The sequence below is a fragment of the Haliotis cracherodii genome, unplaced genomic scaffold (assembly GCF_022045235.1).
Source record: "Haliotis cracherodii isolate W230 unplaced genomic scaffold, xgHalCrac1.p SCAF_2, whole genome shotgun sequence".
In the NCBI taxonomy this organism is placed as follows: domain Eukaryota; kingdom Metazoa; phylum Mollusca; class Gastropoda; order Lepetellida; family Haliotidae; genus Haliotis; species Haliotis cracherodii.
In genome coordinates this window covers 50,780,216-50,805,051 of record NW_027266275.1, presented here as the reverse complement: position 1 = coordinate 50,805,051, position 24,836 = coordinate 50,780,216, and the positions used below count along the sequence as shown (strand labels likewise).

At 38.7% G+C, this 24,836-nt stretch overlaps 1 protein-coding gene across 1 annotated transcript; it reads left to right on the top strand.

Annotated features, from left to right (window-relative positions):
* The first annotated feature begins 11,928 nt into the window (after positions 1–11,928).
* Positions 11,929–24,608, top strand: LOC139469221 (peptidase inhibitor 16-like). The gene is made up of 9 exons (XM_071251359.1): positions 11,929–12,441; positions 17,083–17,316; positions 17,920–18,035; positions 20,711–20,808; positions 21,001–21,132; positions 21,662–21,741; positions 22,199–22,303; positions 23,390–23,512; positions 23,800–24,608. The coding sequence occupies exons 1-9, from the start codon at positions 12,280–12,282 to the stop codon at positions 23,887–23,889; spliced, it is 1,140 nt and encodes a 379-aa protein (XP_071107460.1). The 5' UTR covers positions 11,929–12,279; the 3' UTR covers positions 23,890–24,608.
* The last annotated feature ends 228 nt before the right edge of the window (positions 24,609–24,836 follow it).

Sequence of the window (24,836 nt, the reverse complement as noted above, 5' to 3'; positions counted from 1 at the left end):
CCAAGTATTGCATGAGGACGCGTCCAGCTACATTCTGACATGTCATGATCCAGGCTGTTACTGATCTCTCCGCTGGAAGCGCTGCTTTATTGTATATGATTTACGTGCCAGAATTCATGATATTTTTTACAAAGTTATAGGGATTAACTTGTTGCGAAGATATCATGGAGATATTCATGGAACAGACTATCCGTCTCTGTTTGTAACTCTGTATTCAACAGGTCCAGGGTTATCTAACTTTGCGGTCATGTCAAAGATAAAATGAATATTACACAGAATATAACACATATCGGTTACCGTACCAGTTTACAAGTGCAATATTACTGTAGAATGTTAAGATATTTTGGATTCAGAATATGTCTTTATATGTGGCATGCTTGCGTAGTATTGAAAATAATGCTTATAAAACACAACACCACCAAGTGATTTCCTATTTTTAAAAATTCAATAATACAATAGTGAGTAATGAATTGTTCCAATTATATAGAAAAAAATGTACAGACATACTTTTAGAAACATTTCAAACAACACAAAACGCCAACGACAGTATTTCCTATATCATACTTTACACCTTTAGTCGATCTTCTTCTTTACAGTATAACAATATATATTGATAAATATTATTTATTCCGATATCTATACTAACAGATAAAAGCCAACCAAATATGTGCACTTTAGATTACACATTGAAAGAGATTAAGATAAATATATTTTTCATAATCTTAGTGAAGCGAAGGAAATGACCCGTTTCGAATATATTCTTCTTAAACAATGACACATTTCCTAAAAATATATAAATCAATCACAATTTCAATAACTAGTCAATGTTGTATTGACATTTTAATGTTGGTTATGTTGATAGATACAATCAACTACGTATTTAAATATGAATATCCATCAGCAACGAAGTATAATAGCATGTAGTTCTTATTGATCTGTTCGAAGCACCACGCTCTCGCACATCATACTTATATGAACAGGTTTTGCACTTTGTTATCGCTGTGAAGTTTGAAACTGGTTTATCGAAAGAACCTCAACCACAAAATGAGTTTCAAGCAATATTATATCTTAAGATATAGTTTTGTATATGAGACGGCAGCCACAACAAAGCTATCTGTGTGTCCTGGTACTAATGTAGGTGGTCTATGTACAAGTATAATACTATCTGCGCGCATCTAAGTAAAGACAATACACTTAGGTAAGGATTTTTACCACCAGTCAGATCAAAGGCTTTGATCTGTACAGTCTGTCTAGACGACTAAAGCATTGTCAGTACCGGGACTATTTGACACTGAAATGTATTTGTTCCTTGCAGTGATAACCTACGTTTGAGGCCAATGCGTCACCAAATTGTCGACCATGTCACTAATTAAAAAGTACACGATTGTTTTCTAGACATGGTGTAGTACATGCTGATAGTTTTGATGTGCTATTTGTTTACAGAGGTAATGAATCCCGCTAATGCTTGTAGACACATAGCTCTTTGTTGGAAAATGACAGTCGGCGATTATACAGATAATACTAAGCAGGTTACGACCACGTCCGAGTATTTTTAATTCATTTGTCTGGGTACGTACGTGTGAATGATCTGAGAAGTATGCAGTCTGTACTTGCCTGGTAGTACACAGGCTTATGAAAGTTAACATTTTATTAGTCATAGGCGTGGTTTTCTTGTATAAAGCAATATGGATTCCACACATACTTACGTTTCCAAATAAGTAAACATCGGTAGCCTAATTTAAAAATGAATGTGTGATATTATACAATATCAGGGATGATATTGATTGAATAGAAACATGTAATCTAAAATGAAAGTGTCACAGAAAATCTGCGAAAATTCGCGAAAAGGGTGAGCATATCCCGCCCTAGAGGCAGCACCCGCCACGCACACAATTAACATAAAACAGTGAGCGTTTGTTGCCTGACACCACACGGCAGTACTCCTTCCAGGCGATGTAGGCCTGTCAACAACCCAGACAATCAAGTGATCGATGGACCAGAAAATGCAGTGACAAGATAGCGCTTTTTCCGATTTTGTTGAAGTGCAGATATACTGCTGCTTATAAGTAAAGAAAATAACGTTTAAGAAATATATTCGTCTTGTAACACAGTTTGAATGTTTCGGCCCATTACTTTTGTAGTTGACCCAGCATAATTGATAAATGCTACTGAGCTTATGATGAAACACGGGGACTTCAGTCCACCACCAGAAACATCGTCCAAGCTCATACCATAAAGAGAAGGGACAAAACCCTTTTCCTAATCACAAGAACTCTCTGCAAAAAAACAGAGTCGACCGTACCAGAACACGAGCATGTATAAAAAGTCAACGCTCTTTTTGTTGAGCTGTGACATTCATTTTACAAAGATATGAATCTAAATTGTCCTTTCGATGAAATCTTAGTATTAAATCTTCAGAATATATTGGCAGACCAATATGTACTAAATATATAGACCGCCTCTGTGGTCTAGTGGTCTGGGGTTCGATCCCCAACCGCGTCATACCAAAAGCGGTAAAGTACACACGCACGCACGCACGCACGCACGCACGCACGCACGCACGCACGCACGCACGCACGCACGCACGCACACTTAACCTCACCAAGTATTGCTAATGTTTATAATCGATGGATTTGGGTGGTGGGGTAGCCAAGTGAGCATCCGCTTATTACACGGGTTCTATTCAGCACTTTAGCTGAAGTCCATTTCTGAAATATTGATAATAGCGGCGTAAAACCATACTCACTCGCTCTTCTATAGACAGTATGCAGTCTTGAGCAGTAAATAACTTCAAATATCAATGGTACAAAGAACTTCTTGTGACAAAGATATGATGGCACGTGTCAAATTAATGAAATCAACCAAACGTTTAGTTTAACCTGTTTAGTTTGCAAGATTCGGGGCGAAGGACTACGTTGCCTTCATAAAGTGTTTGTATCTGCTTTTATAAATATGGATAAATGAATATTTAAACAATGATATATTGAACGCGTGCTGAGTTAGATAATCATACCCATGTGTGATCCAAATAAAATGTCATACCATTATCAGGTAATCATTCCTGATTAAATTTCAGAAGTGAACGTGTCAGTGTACATCACTATCTATTTCAGGGCAGCTGTAACCTGACTCAGTAACAGGTAATTCATTGTGAATCACAAACACCCATCGAAGTTGAAGTCGACGCGTAATGAAAGATGTGACACTCTGTATCAAATAGCTTATATTTTGCAGGTGCTTGTTGTTCATCTACATTCATCACTCATAGAGAAGATCGTAAGGAGGAGTATATCTAAAGTAGGAACTTGATGTGGATTACGCTATTACAGATAAAATATTTCAGTTAATGTGTGTTCGAATGTTTATTTATGAGATACTGGTCACAACTGCACATTACAACATCATTGTCCTGAGGCTGTCAGATGTCACACATTGTATGTTTTGTATTGATATTCTTGTATAGACATAAAATAAATACGCTGTAGGCCATCCGTTGAAGCATGTTCAAAGCGCTAACAAAACTACTCCGGTCAATGGACCGGTGTGCACAGGATGTTCTTTCTCAGGTCCCTTGAGAGTATACTACTCAAGCTGCCTATGAGGCGCTATGTTAACAGTCACATAACAATCTCATCCTTCCGGATACCCATTCACGGGCTGGCTGTAAGAGGCATATTTCTCTTGCCTAAGGAGACACCACATGTGCTTTCTGCGTGGGGCAGGACCGAAGAAACTCCGAGAGGACAAGCTGCCGAAAAAAAGTCTCTACTCTCGGTCACTAACGTTGCTTAACGTCGCCTGATTTGTGACCTGCGTGCAAAACAACAGTAAAACAGAATACATTTATTCTCAAATTTGTCTGATGAAACCGCCTTAATTTCAGTGTCAGTTTGTGTGTCATGGAATTGATGCTACCCACCTTATTGTACAGGCATTTCACCGCAAAAAAACAAAGTATGATTCAATTCAACAATTGTTAATGTGAACGCAAATAACCCATGTAAAGCACAACATTTCTCATTACTCCAGAGCTTACACCCAAGAACTTACAGTTCTAATATAAAATGAAGCATAATGAAAAGACATCCACGAAGAAACATAACAAATAAGGTGCTACTGTCACCAACTTACTGCTGACTGGGACCACACATTATTTAGTGCCTGTCAATATTAGAAGATAATATCGGAAAGTTAGTCGGGTGTATATTATTATAGGATTTCGCCCCACAGATTACAGTGCACGCTGCGCGGTAAATACGTACCCCATTTCCCCGAAACTCAGTTCTCGATAGACCATTCATTATAGTTGAAGATAGTCCTCCTTCACAAAACCTTGCCATCATAGGATGAAAAAGCAAAATTATGTGTTTTTGATATTTCATATATTTGCTGACTTTGATAAATCTATACCTCAAACAATAGGGTCTCTCTTTTCTTCAATGGAGTTTTTAGAATATTATGGAGTCAAAGTCATTTATTATATATTACGTTCAGGATTAACTGTTTTCCTATCCACTATTCAAGTGATCTATTTAGTTAAATTGTACAAAGAAATTAAGTCCAAATTAGTTTTATTTAATATGTTTTATATAAAGCAAACATGTTATTTCATCTTCAGATACTTGAACACACATTAACTCATGCCTTCTCTCCTTAACTTGTTAACATGTTTTCGCCTACAACTATGGTGAAAGCGCTTAGGCAACTTTAACTCTTAACAATGAAACAATGACGATACCAGAGCTTCCATTCGGCATATTGTATAATTACCCAGGCGTTTGACATGTATCTGGAATGAAGGTCCTTATAACAATGAAATAATTGTCTTGTGTCAACTTAAGGGTTGATGAGAGTCATTAAATGAAAGTAGACACGAAGTGTCGACATGGGCACGTGGTGAAATCCATACTCGAGCAACCTGTTTTTATCTGGATACAACGGCACTCTGATGTTACGTGTCATAACACCATACCACCACCCGGCGTATACCCCCTGTTCACACGCTGTACTCCCGGAAAGTATGCCCACACGAAAGGAAACGTTATTGAATATCTAATTCTGACACTCACAAGAGTTATCATTTGTGTGACATCTAACATATCTCCTACATACCCAGCTGTTTCCTCGAACGCCTGGGGACCACAGCAATCCGTGGTTCGACACATCCGATTCGACCCTATTATAGTGTAGGATATTGCTTCCCCGATCTCCCGATGGTCAAATAACATGAGCGTTTGTGTGAGGTTTAGGTGGTCAAATATAACAACGTTACAACCTTTGTGCAACGATTGTGACGGCATTAGGGAACATCGCGGCATTGCTATTGTAACTCTTGACCAATGTACTATTACAGTAAAATAAAAGCTCTTTGTTGAACTTTTTTCCGTTTTGAATTAATAAGCATACGTAAATGTATTTTTTTGGCGGTGATTTTTCATAGATATCATTCATTTACATGCTATAGCTACGCCACTAAAGCTTCAATCGAATAAAAGAAGTGTATTTATTACTTTTTTGCGAGGTAATGCGTTTTCATAATTTTTAAGCTGGTCTCAAATTTCAAGTTGGTGAGCAATTCAATACATTATTGTTTATACTTATTGATTGAGAATGATTTTGGATGATGACTACACCCTACTTCCATCGACTTGTGTTGATATATTTGATATCAAAATGAACTCGGGGGACATTCTGTTGAAACAAGTAGGTAAAGTCATAGCAGGCATTGCATATGAAGAAGATGTAGGCACAAGTAATTTTAAAATCAGTTTGACGTTAACATTTCATGTATACTTTCTTTGCACAATCCATGTACATATCCCAAAATCAACGCTTGAATTCACATATAAACGTCACATGTGTTTACTTTTGGTGCATAAAATCCCCCTATCATGGATAAAAACAACTTATCATTTAGCGTATGGTTTGATGGTGCAAAAGCACCTACTTCCTAAGTAACCCCTAAAGCTATGAATGTCTGCCACGACGATAACGGGTTGGAGAGTAACGCCTACGAGCTTCTTCCCATCACACGCACGGCACAAAATGTTGAAAATGAAGACACTACTGTGGTCTTGATCTTGCACACTGAAATACTGTTCACAACTTAACACCAAATCCACTCACTTTTGTATTGTTACTTTATCCCGCATGGGCGGTGTGGTAGCCTTGTGGTTAAAGCGTTCACTCCTTTTGCCGAAGACTCGGATTCGATTCCCCACAGGGGTACAATATGTGAACCAATTTCTGGTGTTTACCGCCATGATTATATTACAACTTCAAATGGAAAACTTGCCGTTTATGTTTTTATGTTTCGAGCAGAATGCTACTCTTACGTGAACAAGTCGTTTATAATATTATAACCCCTCATTCCACTTTTCAATAACATGTCAGTTATGCCATGTTCTAGACAAAGGGGGTAGGATAAGGTAGTGGTTAAAGCGTTCGCTCAACACGCTGAAGACCCGGGTTCGATTCCCCACATGGGTACAATATGTGAAGCCCAATGCTGGTGTGCCCGCCATGATATTGCTGGAATATTGCTAAAAGAGGCGTAAAACCTTAATCGCTCACTGACTGTAGACATCGGACCTGACCAAGTATTAGTTGTCATATCTGTCAGTTCTCTAAAATGCAAGTTTAATTAAAACGGAAAGAAGTCGTGCCAAGTTGCTGTGTTCGCCAAACACTCGAACAGGGTTGAATGTAAAACTATCTTGTGAAACCCTTAACCACCAATGAAGGACAGTGTAAGTGGCTGTTGATTTGATGTGTGGCGTGGTGTGGCCGATTAGATGTGAGAGAACAGTATGATCTTAATGTTGATTAACATTCTTTGTCTTATAATTAAGATATTTCATTTGGGAAACATCGTCAACAACAAAGTCGAGAGGAGATGGTGGTGACTTAAAGAAGGTTAATATAAGCATCATCATGTACAGAGCGACCACTGTGATATTATTGAAATATGATTAGTTTTACTTATTTGAATATGTTGTACATGACAAATAAACTATGATTAAACAAAAGAAATAATTTATCATAAGAAAACACGGATCAACAGCATCCTAATGTAAAAAAACATTACAGTATTAAGGTATCTTCTTCGCTTTCTTTGGAACCATGCCAAGACTGCTATACTAACCTATTGCACCGTGCGACCATCTAAGATAACGATTGGTCGGCCTTGACTAAGATATGCTGAGCGTTTAGTCTTGTGTGAATGAAAGCAGAGGATGATTATCATTTGATGGATTGCACTAATTTGCACAGTTCACCAACGTTAAAATTGCACGGAATGAAGAGATCCAAAGATCATCATTGCCACATACGTTAAGCGCAGAGTTTGAGACACTGTCATTAGCATGTGGACTTGTTTGTTGACAATGGGTAAGTAAAGGAAATACGGCTCTGGGGTGTCTTCCTATTGTAGAGACACAATTAACTGTGGAGATTTGGAAAGCTGTAGGCCCATCAACTCAAACTTTGACAACACAAATAATTATTCCGTGCACTGCAGTGGAAATATCTCCCTATACCTTCTATGACTTGGCAGTCTTGACCTATATTTTCAGGGGAAATGGCCTAGACACAAAGGGGGCTACTTTATTAATCACAGCTGTAATCTAGATTTATGATAATATCATGCCTAATCCCTCGGCTTAACACGCAATGGGGATTTGCGGTTTGTGACAAAAAGGGGTCCCTGTGCTCAATATAGTGAACGCTCAATTATTATATTGATCTCCTTAATTTTCTGAACACTTCATAATTATGACGAAGATAGGTAGGTCCGTTGCTGAAACTAATAATAACAATTTCGGCCAGCTTTGGGATTCTATAATGATTATACCAGATTTTCATTTATAAACATTAATGACACCATAAATGCAATGCTAAACACATTATTCAATCACGTTCAAAAAGTTGAGTTTTCATGTTGAATAAGTTATGGTTTCATTGGAATGACATTTTGTGACTATTGTCTAAATGCTTTCTTAAAAAAGTTGACATGACAGTAGAAATCACAAATAACATATTTGAAATGTTACATGCTAAATCAAAAAACAATTTTAATTCTTAGAATTTGAAAGAAAAAAGAACAACTTGAAGACAGTTATATGTTTACAGTTTCTTTGGAAAGAATATATTTATATTTCAACATTAAATTTAACCATGTATTTTGAAATGTATCAATTGAGGTTGAATTGCAGTTTCGACGAGATGCAGAATATGTAAATAGCACAATTGTAGCTTCAGATATGGACCTATGGATAACATCTCTGTAGATTCAGATATGCACATGTAAATAGCACAATTGTAGCTTCAGATATGGACCTACGGATAACATCTCTGTAGATGCAGATATGTCACATGTAAATAGCACAATTGTAGCTTCATATATGGACCTATGGATAACATTTCTGTAGATGCAGATATGCACATGTAAATAGCACAATTGTAGCTTCATATATGGACCTATGGATAACATTTCTGTAGATGCAGATATGCACATGTAAATAGCACAATTGTAGCTTCAGATATGGACCTGTAGATAACATCTCTGTAGATGCAGATATGAACATGTAGCTTTATAGGAGCTTCAAATAAATCCACCTGTGGACAGCATTATTGTAGATGCACATGTGCATCTGTGAGCACATTTATGTGGATGCATCACTGTATTCACATATATGTACATCTGAATATAATAATGTAGCTACAAATCAATTGCTGTAGATCCAGACATACGCATGCTCAATAAACCTCGACACTGGTGTGAGCATAAGTTTAAACAATAGAAAAATCATGCATACCTTTATAAATTTCCCTGAACAATTGTTGCATAACATATTGCGTCTTAACTTGTTTTTTAACTGAACTAATTAATTGAAATAATTGTCTTTTGGTTGGGAACTTGTCTGAACAAGTTTTCTTAAATAATAATACATTAAATAGGATACAATTCTGAATACAACATTCTGTTATTGAAATAATCTATAAAATACATGTACATCTTGCATCGATAAGCCATAAATGAAATCTCCTGAAAATTCCTAAAAACGCGCAAGGCCAAAATGGACACAATGTTACTGCAAAGATCATTGTTTCTCCCTATTCTATTTAAATTCGTGACGGGAATATTCGTTTAGTCCAGATTATCAGATTGGCGGATTGACGCTCGTTGAACGGGTATTGTGGTTCCACATCAAGGCTAGACAAATTTCCATTTGTGAAAACTCAGAGCTAGACGTTATGAATGAATGTCTTGAAAAAAAAAGATTTCCAATGGAAACTCGTGGTGGTGGCCCAAGAGACGAAACGATTGATTTGTCGATAAGCCTATTTGGCTGTAGACGCTTGTACCCCCGTCTTCAGACAACAAGATAGTTGTCTACCTGACATGGGAACAGGGATTGTTATGAATGGATTCATTCAGATACATAAAGCTTATTTTTTTTGTCCAGTGTTCAGTTGTAGTTTACATTTCGATGTGCTGCTGATATTTGCAATTATGTTTCATCTGTTTTTTAAATTATATTGACATGTTCGGTTACGCGTCTCTCTTTCGATAAGAACCTCAAGATTGGTATATAAAAAAGTACTTTTATGTAGCATGTATATTCAATGACACCGATCGGAGACAAAGACTCATAATCCTAGCACATCATTAAACAAAAGTCACTCCAATAAGTTATTACTAAAATGCCAATGCAGCAACAGTGTAAATTTTCCTACGGCTTTAGTTTAATTATTTTATGAACCGTCATGTTATAATTGACTGGTCTAACATATGCGTATGTTTTGTGTACTGGGTTTAGATATGTTCATCCCACATATTTTTTCGTTTTAATTACCATGTTTACATTCACTGAGCAAAGTGGCGTAAATTGAAAGGTTTCTTAACCACGCTAATTTGATAGTTTCTTTTGAATTTACTGAATTCAATATAAGTTGAAAATCACATCCCTTTGAAATTGATCTCTGGTACTTCAAAGCAGGGATTTGAAAGGTATATTTGCTTGAAAAAAACGTGGGTTATACTGACAGCCGTAAATCTGGATATGTAACCAACTTCTGACCTCAGCTTCATTGCTCAGCCTTGCTTCACTTGGATGTTTAGTGTCACGTTTGTACGATTTACAAACTATACAAACACAAATGAAATCAACGCCACCCCGTGTTTGAAATATAATGTGAAATGAACAATAGTATGGCGAAACGTACAACCGCAAAAACCGAGTAATATGTTCTCTTTAGCTTGTGTCTCATGAAGCCTTAATGATCAAATTTCACATTTCAGTAGTGTGGGATGTTAAGGTATTAGCAAAGTGAGCAAGTGTTTTGTGCTGAAAGGAGGTCTGTGTTGAGAAAAAATGTCACTTTTAAATCAGAACAGTCTCGGCTTGAATGAAACATATTATGATTTTATCTGAAAGAAAGCCTAATAAAGACATAACAGTTTTCAACCGGATTGTTTGATTTGCATTTGGCCAACTGTAGAACACTGACGTCACAAGACAGATTTGGTGTGTATCGCAAATCGTATATTTCAAACTGTTCATATCTGGCATATCATTGTAAATGTTCAGGGTTATTATATTATATATATTAAAATAGTACAGTCGAACAGTACACAACACAAGATGTAGTATTTACAAATCACGCTGAACATTTTAGCTGAAATGTTAAATAATGCCAAAGAAATTAAAAATTAGAAGTTTTCACACAAAACTGATTTCTACACTTATTTCTGTACAGGTGTTTGTCTAATACCGGAGCGTAGTTAAAAAAATCTAATTCCAATGAATACTAGTATTACAAGTGAATACTAACTTAATGTATTACTTGATAACAACCCATCTTTCTACATTATATTATATAATGTTTTGTGCAGAGCAATCATTTTACCATTACGTTACATAGGTCTGCACATTTACGTCATATAGAGTGCTATTACCATTTACCTGATCAGAAAAATAATAATTGAAATGATAATACATGGTATAAAAATATAGGTACGATTATAATACTTGTTCGAAAAGAACTACATGTTTCATTGTCCCTCATGCTTTCATCTACTCATTGTGCCACCTAAGCGCAAGTCCAGCGTCCTTGGGTTAGCCCAGGTCAGTCCCGTTTTGAAAACGGTTTTGCCCGAGCAAACAAGTGAAATGATTTATTATATGCAAATATTGGCATGCAATATTTGTGTTGGGATAATATCTCTTCTCACCTGCTACCGGGTTACATTTTATACAAATCTTTGTTATACAAATAGACTCGCGTGTAGAACATTTAAGAGGTCAGACTTGACATTTTCCTAATCTAACATCAGCGTCATATATGTTTAAAACATTTATATATTAAGTCATTAAGTATAGTGTGCGTCATGTTAATACATACAGCAATGGGATTAATATTTTTGATTGTATTAACAGGACGTGATGCATATTATGTCAAGTGCGTTACGAGTAGAACACTTTTCCCACTTGAGAAATTGTGCAATTGGATTTCAGATGATTTCACAAACACCGACATTATATTTTGAAAATTCCCAACAAATTGCGTCTTTATACATTGAACTGAACCTCCAATAACTATTTTCATGACCCGAAAAGAGAAGTAGGATACTCATAGACTTGATGAACATACTATGTACATTTGTGAAAAATATGCCTAAGTTCTTTGACAGTGTGGATGTGAAATATATCAACTATTATTTATATCTTTTTCCCGAGGTAATACACACCTGCCATTTACCTAATGATACAGAGATTATTTTAATGCTCACGTAAGTTATTCCCGACGGTCTACATGACAGATATCGCGACTGCAGCTAGACTGATGTCTATGTTAGTTACATGGTTATCACCACCAATCTGCGTTCACACACGCCTCTGCAAGTGGACCCAGGCCAGTCTTACCGAGATGAGACAAGCGCATGGCAAGAGACTAGCCTAACACACGCTCCAACCCAAGCGTCAACGGAGTCCTGTTGTCACAAAATAGTGTAGCAAGGGGACTCTCTTGCACGGCTCCCAAGTCTCAAATTCCTTGGCTATTTTTCCATGAATATTAACAACTGTCTGCGAGCACAAAGCCGGGTATATGCAGTGTATCGATATCAATGATTTCGAATCGAGATATCGGCTTTTTCAGCCTGGACTGTTTATAAAACGACAGGGAGGGTGCCTTCTGGACACGAAGCCTCAGCCTTCAGGAGGAAGACATCAGGAAGCCGCTTTCTTGCTCCAGTGCTGAAGTTCCTCTGTGAAGATGGGTGTCTGTGAGCAATTGTGCAACCTGTTGGCTGTAGTAGTGGTGCTGTTGCCTTTATGTACTGCAGAACTAGTGGACATCAGTCTGTATCATAGTACTGTAGTAGATATCCACAATGAAATAAGAAGAGAAGTTGGCGCTTCGGACATGCAGAAAATGGTAAGAAAGTATTGCATAAGTAAAACAAAATATATTACCAATTATTCGTCTATTTGAAACAAAATCTAGTCTATCCTTACCTGCCTTTTGTATATATCCAAAATGAATCAAGTAAGGTTTTACTTTCCAAACTTAGACAGAAAAAGGTTTCGAACAATATCACTCAATATAGGCATAGTTAACAAAGATATAGGTTTTGTGATAACTGTATAACAGAGCCAAGGGTACTGTTGAAAATTTATGATACCTGACTTTATGAGTTTTACACGTCAAACGTTATGGTAGACTATTCATTGAGGTATGCTGCACCCAACCCCGTATATCACCATGTCCGTGATAAAAGATACACATACATATAATATGTGTAAGTTAACACATAATGAAAGTTTTTAGTATCAGCATATTCGTCCCTATACTTTCAACGTATGTATGACAGGTATAACGTGTGCTCAATGTATTCTTGATTTTGTTTTGGTTAACTAAGCAAATTGAAAACACGCTGACTTCATGCCTTAGATATGATACAGATACTGATGTGAACTGGGACATGCAGTTTTTCGTCACTGTTAAATACAGTATATAAAGGAAACAGTGTTAAGATACCACGTCTGTTATCTGATCGGCCCGCACGTCAGCATGGGTGATACTGACATGGTATGAGTTTCTGCATGACAAGTGGCAGGTAGCGGCCTCAACTGTAAATTACAACATGTGTATGAGCAGCTGTATATTTCACGTAACACAAGCTCTGAGAATGACACACTCAGGTATATTCCACGTTTGTGGCCTCACTAGCTTTACTGTAGGCTGTGATTGCACTTGTCATGGTGATACCTACCCAGAAGTAAGCTGTATGACGCTGTCAGCCCATGTGTATAACATATGTGTTTTTCAAACCAGACTTACAAGGACAAGGATAATAACATATGTATGAATGACGTGTTTACAATGACGATGATGTTTTTGTTGTTAGGAAAAACGTCATAGATATGTATTACACACAGACAGAGCCATCGTTCAACAATATATTATATATATACACAACATAGAATATTGTGTTTCTAATAATAATATTCTATAAGAATATCAACTGGAATATTCTTTTGCCATTCTCGTTATTAAGTACGTATATACTCCCCAGGGAGTTGAGAAAGATAACTGTAAAGCAACTGGTCGGGGAACAAATAAAACCGTAATTGAGCAGATAGCAGTACATGGATACCTGCGGCATAAAATATTAATGGGGGCAGTGATGGGGAGTCTTTACATTCATAGAAAGTTCTGGGTGGGTTTGACTAGGCAGCGCTTCCCGGGAGAAGTCCCATTCGCTGTCTGGGCTGCGTGTAGAGGGGGCAAGGGCCCTGAGCTGATGATGAGCCTAACCAGTCTGACTATGCCAGGATCACCCAAACCCTCTTTGCTGCATTTTTTAAATAATAATAATTGTTGATGGTGATCGTTTATGAACATCGGAATTAAAACCGCTTCCGCTATATTATATATAACGAACGTTTGCACAAATACTTCTCACAGGAGAGTTTGTACCTATCATAGATACAAGGGTCCCCCTTGAGTTCGTTAAAACCGTAGTTTACTGCAGTTAACTAGGTGGTAAAAATGTGCTTATTGTGGTGTAAAGTATGCAGTTTTCAATTACTACCATTAAAATAAGCAAACCCATAATTTATACTCCACTGATCTGATTTCATTCTACCATATAGCAATAAATCGCATGCTGCAAAACATATTGCCTTGAAGTAAGCGTCATGTGACTAATGATTCCAATGTTCACTTATAACGAGGATGATACATGCACCCAGTTGGGTACAGACCCATGACAGGAGCCGATGCTTGACTGAGAGTCTGCCTCAATTACACAAAAATCGGATTCAAACCTGACATATTTTAAGTAAGAAGATGAATCGTGACAAAGTTTCTTCCTTTGATACATGTTGAAGAGTCAGTCCCTTTCAAGTTTAATCAAGATATACACGTCCTCGTTATCCAGCCTAACGCCAGGTATCACATCATTGCCACTCTTGGAGGTCAGGGTTTGTCTGCACATAACTCCATGCAGACGAAAAGGGTTCACTCCACTTAGAACACTACTATGAAGCAATGCTAAAAAAGTAGTGAAAACGAATATGGTATAATTATACTTAGGGCATGAGGTGAACTTCCTTTATAGACATAGTTTTACTTATATGTGTAGTCTTCTTAACATATCATGAAGAAGAATATCATGTAACATCGCGATGAGCTGTGATATCAATCACAAGTAGGCAGACGGATATGCGTTACAAACTCCTGAACGTATCATTTTGTTTCAAGCAGGAGCCGGACAACGGAAATCACCAATAGACGCCGGATAAATACATATCTGAAAATTGACTACTACCACACGCTATGTAACAATAGACCTTTCTTGAAGGTGCTAATATCAGTACTGTAAGACCCTCCGGAGGTAGGAGGCAGAGTTCTTGACTAATTGATTTATCCTTGTGTACTGGCCTACATGAGGGAGGCGAAAGGCAATACAAGGGGAGGCCCGGGTTGCCCGCGTTGATAGCTCATGTAGTGGAATGCAACAACAACTCCATACTTTTGTTTCATGCCTGAGGGAAATAATATGTATATCCTCATCTGCCGTCTGCACGAATTTGTTGAAATGTTGAGGTGATTGATGGAGAGTTGCTCGTTCGGGACGAAGCTGAATGGAACTCCACATTGTTCACAACTCATCACTGAAGTGTGCTCCTGACACTTTCGATCAAGGCTTCATTACATGTAATGACATCACAAGCACACTGCTCAGGTACTTTCTTTTTGTGACAAGCCAACGTCACTCAAATATGCTTACCTGTTTTAACTTATTGGATAATGCAACTATTCAAGAAAAGTTGTAATGTATGGTGAACAGTTCTACTCATACAAACAGTGCATGTGTAGAACAACTTGACCGCAGACATCAGACACGATTCTCATGTAGGAGGGGTGAAAGGTCAGGAGAACTTCCGGTTAGATAGGGAAGGTCAAAATAACTACTCCATGAAGTTTGCTGCCCAGTGCATATTTCCGTCATTACATGCAATGGTGAATGAAATACTCGTATTGCCGATTCTGTCAAAAATGCCGTTGTACAAAGAATGGCTATTTGCATTAAGTGACAACGCTCACACTTTACGCTGTTAATGTCATTATAGATATATATTCCCACCAGCGCATAGTGTGGCAAAACACCACATCTCCATCTGCAGCTGTACACAGGTAAATCTGGCACATGACGATACCAATACCCGGGTTACTTTTAATATTTGTCACACACAAGTACAACGGTATCTTCGTTATCTGCCACTGACTCCAGGTTCCTGTCTGCTGTCAACTCTAACAGATAACCGGCAGTGTCAGCCTTTGAATGCTCACTGACATTAAGTCAGTACAGATTCAACAGTGCATGAGTGCACGATTAAGCTGAAAGCGTAAATCCAGCAACTGACCCAGTCGCAACTGAGTCCTGGGTCTGTGCTGGGTGACCTGCTGAGCGAGCTGATTGATTACACAGTCGATAATGTTATGCAACTCTTACACGATTCAAAGAGAAGCTCGCCCTTTTTTGCAGGCCTATCCGTGGGATCAGTTATTTAACACCAAGCTTCCTTCGGGGGAATATTCGTACACCGTGCTTGAAATGTTTGTATTTTTTCGTGGAAAGAACAAGTTCATAGCTAGCTTTCAACTCTAAATTCGTGTATCATTCTACTCTAAATGTTTGGTATATCATATACACAAGGTTTATGTTTCAAAATAGATATAAAGACATGCCACGTAGCTGCAAAATATTATGCATAACTATGGAACATTTTTTTAAAGTATGTACCGGCCAAAGTATAATGTTATCCTTGTCAGTTATGTTATTATAAACTTTTACTTCCAATTTCCACATAAGTTGACAATAACGTAAACTATACAAAGACACGTAAACGGACATTTGCCATATACTCCATTCAGTGTACACATCGGTGAATGACGTAGAAACGCTTGACCTCAGTTGACATATTTTCCGTTGAGGTCAGATCACATTACGTCCATTGTGTTAACTGGCTACAGTGGTCAGTCTTGTGAGGTGAGGTGAAAGTAAATCCACCAGACACATTGCCCACACATTGTGTAAACCGGGTTATGTAATGATCGCAGCATAGTTTGTGAGAACATGAAACGCACTGTACAAAATACAGACTATCACACATCTGAAGCAGATTTATGCCTCGCATACGTTCACCTCTTTATTGTTTGACGGGAAGTAGCAAAACCTATCTGAATTCGAAACAGGAAATGTTGCCTTTTTCAGTTGTCATTTTGCTCTGTCATGGCTTGTTATGCTTGAACTAACATACCGTGACAAATTTGATGTACAACATTTATGGGAATAATGAATCAGCTCCGGATATCACGAAGTAAGGTATCCCGAACATTCCGATCACCCGGAAGCGTATATGGGCTTAACGAACTACTGTTTGTGGACACTTTATTACAGTAAGTGGCAGTTTTACAAATACGATATTTAACAGGTAAAATGAGTTTTTCAATACACTCGTGTAGCGTGCACAAATGGTCATCACACTCCTGCTTTCTACATTATAGGTGTGGGATGATGGTCTCGCGAAGGAGGCTGAGAACTGGGTGAAGTATTGTCGATATGAGCGTGCTCCTTCCCACATCAGCAGATGTGGTCAGAACCTATACTATGCACCCCACATGGTCCGCACCTGGGAAGGAATTGACCGTACTGTGCACAAGGCTGTCAAGTCCTGGAAGAATGATCAACTCTACTTCCGGTATGGAACAGACTGTGGCAGTGCCTGCGCATATTCGCAGGTGAGAAGAGACACGTGATATAGGAATAAACATCAGTTTGGTTCTAATAACAGCTGAGTATTATGCCAGAATACCATATTGCAGGTTAGTTTATTACCTAGATTGAAATCCTGTTCACACATATTGCCCTCTAATAGTATTTTTCCTGTGTCGTATATTTGGACATGCGGCGATGTGTAATTCGACCGTTGTCTGTTTTCTGTCAAATGGTGCGTAAAGCTAGTTGTGCATTAAACAATTTCTGAAGCGCGATGCATTGGTACATACATTCTGTATGTCTCACCAACCTTCAGGAATCCATTTTCCTAGAAAATCTATCCATCTTCACTCCTCTAAAACGGATCATCCAGGCTAATCCTCCAGGGGACATGTCTCTATAAGTTTGATATCATGATTAATCATACCTCTTCAGAACTTCACCCGCTTGCTGAATAACCCCCAAAAGTGAATCCCCTAATATGAAACTTGCTCGTAGGTTCCATCAATGCGGCATAAATGTCTACGTCCTCTCTCATTTGCCGTCAAACCTGTTTGATCTAAAATGATGTTAATATGATAAAACCAACTCGTGTATGCATCATCCTATCCTGCTTCCCTGTGCAGATGGTGTGGTCCACAGCCAGCAACATTGGCTGTGCTATGCACAGATGCCCACGAATGAAGACTGGTGCTTATGAGAAGCGTTATACAACAATCTTCGCATGCTTCTATTCCCCAAAGTGAGTATTATCAGTTGAGGTTCAGTTACAGTTAGTACAGCATGGAATTATAATCTGAGGACATTTTGGAAAATCTGAAGATTTTGTTAATGACAACAATGAAAATCATATGAACAGGACAAATATATAAACTAAAACCTTATCAAGTAAGAATAAGTAAAGTTATATTGAACGGACATGAAACTATATAGTAATAGTTATTTCCCCTGATTATGTGCCCTATCACCAACATCTAAAGTGTTGCCCGCAGGGACTTACAGGGAAACGTAAACCTCGAGTACGTTAAAGGCATGTGTTATGCTTTCAGTCATTCAAGTCTTGTTTACAAATGTCAATTTAATGAAGTTGTAAAGACTGCGAGTTACATTGGTGAAAATATTTCTATTGTTACATTGCTTAATGTACAATTTGAGACAAGTCGTTTCCCTGAAAATGTTTACTTCCTGAACGCCTCATGTTTCGTACTGTTTCGTACTGCAGACTGTTTAATCAAATGAAAAAAATAATCTGACATAATAATAACGTGGATAAGTGATATTCACTGGGTTCGAGTTGCCGTCCAAAGTACATCATACAAACAAAAGATTCAGAACTTTTTCCGACTTTCATACAGAGAAATGTGTGTAGTGTATTGGGGATTATAAAGCGTCCAACATATTTAGATCTTGTGGTTCACCAAGGGTCAGTCGTTCTCTCGAGGTGACTTATACCTAATGAGGTGACAGCTGGGTGAAGGCAGTAGAGTACATTGTATGTGTTCTTAAAGAGTTTAGGAATGGATATGCAGACTCGCGTGTCAGCTAGATGTCATGACTTTCTCTTGGTATGCCACAATGACACAGACTGCGGACTACTGGTTAACGTGAACTCAGATCCAAAGTTCCAAGCAAGCGGAGGGTTGTTATTAGGGTAGAATGGTGACAAGGATTTTCGGGCACCATAAAGTTGGATCGATTTAAAACATAACAACAGGTTTCACTGTATATCCATCTCTCATCATCCAGGGGTTGAGGGTGAAAAACAATCCGTGACACGAAGAAGGCGATATCACATCTTGTATAAGACCTTTTATCATACCTCCATGTCAAAATGATGAGATCTGATTGGTCCACGTGATCTTGATAAAATACTGTGTACCCCGCCTTGGTCAGCACAAGCTAACCTTAGCTCAATCGAATCTATCAATTTGGAATTTGTTTGAATTTTTTTACAATGTCATATTAAAACAAGTCGGTAAGATAAATTCGTTGTAGCAGGATCACTCGGGGTACATGGGGTTGTATGCGTCACTCGTTAGGTTTTATACCACGAGTCAGAGGCGAGAAGTATAGCACCTAACATGAACGCATAAAACCCCATGCACCCCTCGTGATTCTGCTACAAACTACAATGTAACCCTCGTGATCCTGCTACAACCTATAATGTAACCCTCGTGATCCTGCTACAACCTATAATGTAACGCTCGTGATTCTGCTACAACCTATAATGTAACGCTCGTGATTCTGCTACAACCTATAATGTAACGCTCGTGATTCTGCTACAACCTATAATGTAACCCTCGTGATCCTGCTACAACCTATAATGTAACCCTCGTGATCCTGCTACAACCTATAATGTAACGCTCGTGATTCTGCTACAACCTATAATGTAACCCTCGTGATTCTGCTACAACCTATAATGTAACGCTCGTGATTCTGCTACAACCTATAATGTAACCTTCGTGATTCTGCTACAACGTATAATGTAACCCTCGTGATTCTGCTACAACTTATAATGTAACCCTCGTGATTCTGCTACAACCTATAATGTAACCCTCGTGATCCTGCTACAACCTATAATGTAACCCTCGTGATTCTGCTACAACCTATAATGCACCCCTCGTGATCCTGCTACGACCTATAATGTAACCCACGTGATTCTGCTGCAACCTAAAATGCACCCCTCGTGATTTTGCTACAACCTATAATTTAACCCTCGTGATTCTGCTACAACCTATAATTTAACCCTCTTGATTCTGCTACAACCTATAATGTAACCCTCGTGATTTTGATACAACCTATAATGCACCCCTCGTGATCCTGCTACAACCTATAATGTACGGTAATGGGTAGTGTTTTCAGAGGATGCTATACGATGGAAATCCGGCATCCATCCACGGTCAGATAAACAGAAAAACTGTACGAGCTCATGGGCTGTACACATTGTACCATTGTGGGGGTCGAACCCGAGCCTTTCGCTTGACGAGTGAACGCTTTAACAACTTAGCTACCCCAACGCCCTTTTATATAAGAACCGTGGACGAAATGTAGTCCAAAAGAAAAACCTTGTTTAAACGTTAATTATAGACTATATACTGGAATACCACACTGCAACTCAGTCAGTAACTAACGCCGTTTTTTCCCTACAGCTTCATGTGCTAATGAGGAAGCCTGTGCTGGTCCTATTTGTTAAATATTTTCTAACGGAACTTAACCATGACGGCAAACTTAGTATGAAATGAGTTATTTCCACAATCAATTGAGTCAATGGTCATGCACTTACACAGCTGGTGAAGACAAAGCCCAAGAGAACAGCAATTGTTCATACCTAACAATGTATAATAATATTTTTTAATGTTACAATCTGTAGTGATTTAAGTGTAGTAATGTGTAATCTGTTGCCATTGTATTTTTCAGGGGTGAAATGACAAATGACTTTCCCTTTACCCCTGGCGTAGCCTGTTCCCTCTGCACTGCGGGGATGGTCTGTGAAGCAGATCTGTGTGTCCCGGGTGGTAAGAATTTTTATTCAATCAATCCAAACTGAAATATCCAATCCCTAAGCATGCTTTATAAAAGGTCATAACAAAATTTAACACCCCACCTGACGAATGTTTAAAAAATAAATACCTTTGTGTGACTGAACTTTAAACAACACAGGCAATATTTACCTGAGCAATACAATTGAAACAACGTTATTCTTGTAGTGATGATACAGTCATCGCAAGTACAAAACCTTCTCGGGCCTGAAGTTGCTCCCGGGGGTAGTGGAGTAGTCAACGTTCCCGAGAGAGTGCCCGCCATTGAACCGCCCGTGGATGTTCCCTCGGTCTGTATCCGTGAGTACACCTAGTCCAGTCTCATATCCATGAAAACCCATGCTTTACACAGATTACTTCCATATATAATCCCACACACAGAGCAAACCTTTTCCAGACAATGTATCAGAAAAGTCTGTTTTAGGTTGTTGTTTTTAAAATGAAAAATGCTAATTAGATGGTACTCGTTATTCTATGAGAAGGGTTAAGATTTCGTATGCTTGTTTGTTAGTTGTTTAACGCCGCACTCAGCAATATTCCAGCTATATGACGGCGGTCTGTAAATAATCGAGTCTGAACCAGACAATCCAGTGATTGACATCATGAGAATCGATCCACGCAATTGGAATACGATGACATCCATCAACCAAGTCAGCGAGCCTCACCACCCGATCCCGATAGTCGCCTCTTACGACAAGCACAGTCGCCTTTTACGGCAAGAATGAGTTGCTGATGAGTTATTCTACCCCGGATCTTCACGTGTCGATTTCGTATGCAGTATTTCTTTCAAGGTCTTTTTGTAACTTTGTAACATGTTTGTCTTATCCAGCCTCCATGACAACCCAGGAGGTGCACTTTGTCCTGCTCGTCACAAACAACCTGAGGGCCAGGGAAATGGCTGCTCCACTGGTATGTCAGACTACATATTCGCAGCATCTAGATGATAGTCTTGTACCTCACATAAAAATGGATTATCAGTGGTATCTACATGTATGTGGAATTGTTGAAACATGTATTTCCTGTCGTTACACGGTTACATCTGACACTTACAACACAAGGAGACCAAGTAATATTGCAGTAATTGTTTATTTGACAACATACAGTCCTCTGTGGTGACTGGTAGCTGTTTTACCTTTGTGTGTGATCATACTGCTTTGTAGTCCACGAAGCACGAAGTTTTGGCTGTTGGTTTTAGTAGATAAATTCTCAAGAAATTGTCATCAATGAACTTTGTTATTCCAAGATACTTGACTGACCCACGAACACACGGTGTAACGCTGAATGGTATGTATGAGTCTGTTCCTGGAGCAACGTGACAGACAATGGTTTACGAGATTAGTGCTTGAAGTAGACATTGTTGTTACAGACTTGGAGTGATGAGCTGGAGCAATGGGCCCAGTACGTCATCCGCTGTGATATTGAATACCCGGGACCTCGCACTGCCTACACCAACTTTGGCAAAACAGGCGCAGTAAGTTCTATACACATCGTTGCTTCTGCTTATCCTTCAGTTAGAGAAACTCGTTTCTCTCTACAGGGCCGCCTTGATTAGTCTATCACAATCTATATGGTCGAGAGATACCCATTTCTCAGTCTTGAACCGCTACGAATACTGTATTGGTTAATAATGAAAGCGGTTTAGATATACATGTACTCATTTCTCACTCTGTACCTGCTAGCTAAGGGGTACTGTATCACTATGAACGGGGGTTTAGATGTACCCGTTTCTCACTCTGGAACCACTAGCTTAGGGGGTACTGTATCACTATGAACGGGGGTTTAGATGTACCCGTTTCTCACTCTGGAACCACTAGCTTAGGGGTACTGTATCACTATGAACGGGGGTTTAGATATACCCGTTTCTCACTCTGGAACCACTAGCTTAGGGGGTACTGTATCACTATGAACGGGGGTTTAGATATCCCCGTTTCTCACTCTGGAACCACTAGCTTAGGGGGTACTGTATCACTATGAACGGGAGTTTAGATATACCCGTTTCTAACTCTGGAACCGCTAGCTTAGGGGGTACTGTATCACTATGAACGGGGGTTTAGATATCCCCGTTTCTCACTCTGGAACCACTAGCTTAGGGGGTACTGTATCACTATGAACGGGGGTTTAGATATACCCGTTTCTCACTCTGTAACCGCTAGCTTAGGGGGTACTGTATCACTATGAACGGGGGTTTAGATATACCCGTTTCTCACTCTGTAACTGCTAGCTTAGGGGGTACTGTATCACTATGTCTCACTGTGGAACCGCTAGCATTGGAGTACTGTATCACTATGAACGTGGTTTGCGCGCAATGGAATCTTTTTCGGCGGATAATCGAGACTAGTTATTCTATGAGTTTGGCATTTCTCTCAGGAACTTATTGTTTTAGAGTACTGTATCCCCATGAACGTGGTTCAGAGATACCCGTCTCTCACTCTGGAACTACTAGGAGTACTGTATTAATATCACCTTGACAGAACAGCCACAGTTAAATGAAGGGCATGTCAGTGATTCTGAAGGCTAAGTATGTTGGTGTTTCTTATCAGAGTGTTTGTGTCGACAGGCCACCCTTCTGTACGAGCTGGTGTATGAGTGGGGAGACGAAGGAAGCAACACCGGCATCACACTGGTGACAGGCGGGTGTCGGACACCGAGCGATGCTGCAACATGTAACCACAACACCAATGTAAGCATTTCCGCTTTCACATTCAATGCTACGCAACTATAAAAGGCTCTTTGTTCGTTGCTCACGAACCATCTGTCATTTCAAATTCGGAGAGTGCCATATGATGCAGTTTACTACATTTCTCACGACTGTGGATATTTCAGAAACAGCAACATGAATTGGTTCAAAAGCGCTTCTTTTGGGATCAAATATCATAGATATAAAAACGATGTTTAACGAGGGAATACTCGAATACTGATGTACATTAAACCCTCCTACACTTTTAGTCCAATGTTATTTTTTTGCAGCTGATGTCAATAACCAACACCAGAATGGGCTGTGCTGCCTGCGTGTGTGGTCTCCAGCGACAGTTCACCTGCATCTACGACTCTCGGTGAAATCTCAACAATTCCAAGCGTCGACAAGTGCAGCTAAATTTACTAACGTTACCAAGCTGACGCATGTCACAGCCGCGGACCCAGTGGAGGTTTAATGTGTTTTCGACATGAGTAGAAAGAAAGGGACTGTTTATTTGTGGTAGATTGCCTGTATGAGGAAATTCAGTCGTGTTTTGGAACTTTTTTAAATGTTCCTTGCTGTGCTCAGTGAATGATATGTTGAAATATCAAAATCATTTAGAAAATATCAGTTAGCTCGTTTGGAATCAACCCGTGGTAACTCATACATTCACATAGCATATTTGTATTGATCCGGTCATTTGTACAAATATGTCTTAGTGTGATACTTCATTATTAATGTTTTTCACAAATCTTCAATTCCAGCTGTAAGCACGACGCGATGATTTTGTCGGGAATAAGGAACATTCACCTACCTCACTTTCCTATATGTTTATGTAAACTGAAATCTCCAGGCTTTAATTTTGACTAAGAGGGCAAGGTCATTTCATCGTATCTTGCCACAGGTTACAAAACTTTCATGTTAATCTAGAGTAGGAACCTAGATATAGACAACCACGGTTCTGTAGAATGAAACCATATCACTTTGGTCAGCTTCTAATTATGAGACCAAATCGACCAAGTCTTTTGCACTGTAGACCATTACTCCACCGTTCCTTTAAAGACTTATATATGGCACTAATCACATCCAACTAACTCATGTATGGTCTGTTAAATTGTAACTTAACAAGTTCACTTTTTATTGTTACATACTTACATAGATACCTTTCATTTCATTTCATAAATTTGATATTACTAATTTATGCATTTATATTGTAACACGTATTTATGAATTTGTCATCTCTTATTTCTTTATCATGAACGTCTATCAATAAAGTATATTTTGACAAATGCTCTTTTTATGTTTTAAATGTATATATACATCAGTC

Bases quoted from the DNA above. Each gene is read 5' to 3' on its own strand.
- LOC139469221 (XM_071251359.1), top strand. From the start codon at position 12,280: ATGGGTGTCTGTGAGCAATTGTGCAACCTGTTGGCTGTAGTAGTGGTG. The intron at 17,317-17,919 runs GTGAGAAGAGAC...TTCCCTGTGCAG, and splicing joins GTGCCTGCGCATATTCGCAG to ATGGTGTGGTCCACAGCCAG. The intron at 20,809-21,000 runs GTAAGAATTTTT...TTATTCTTGTAG, and splicing joins AGATCTGTGTGTCCCGGGTG to TGATGATACAGTCATCGCAA.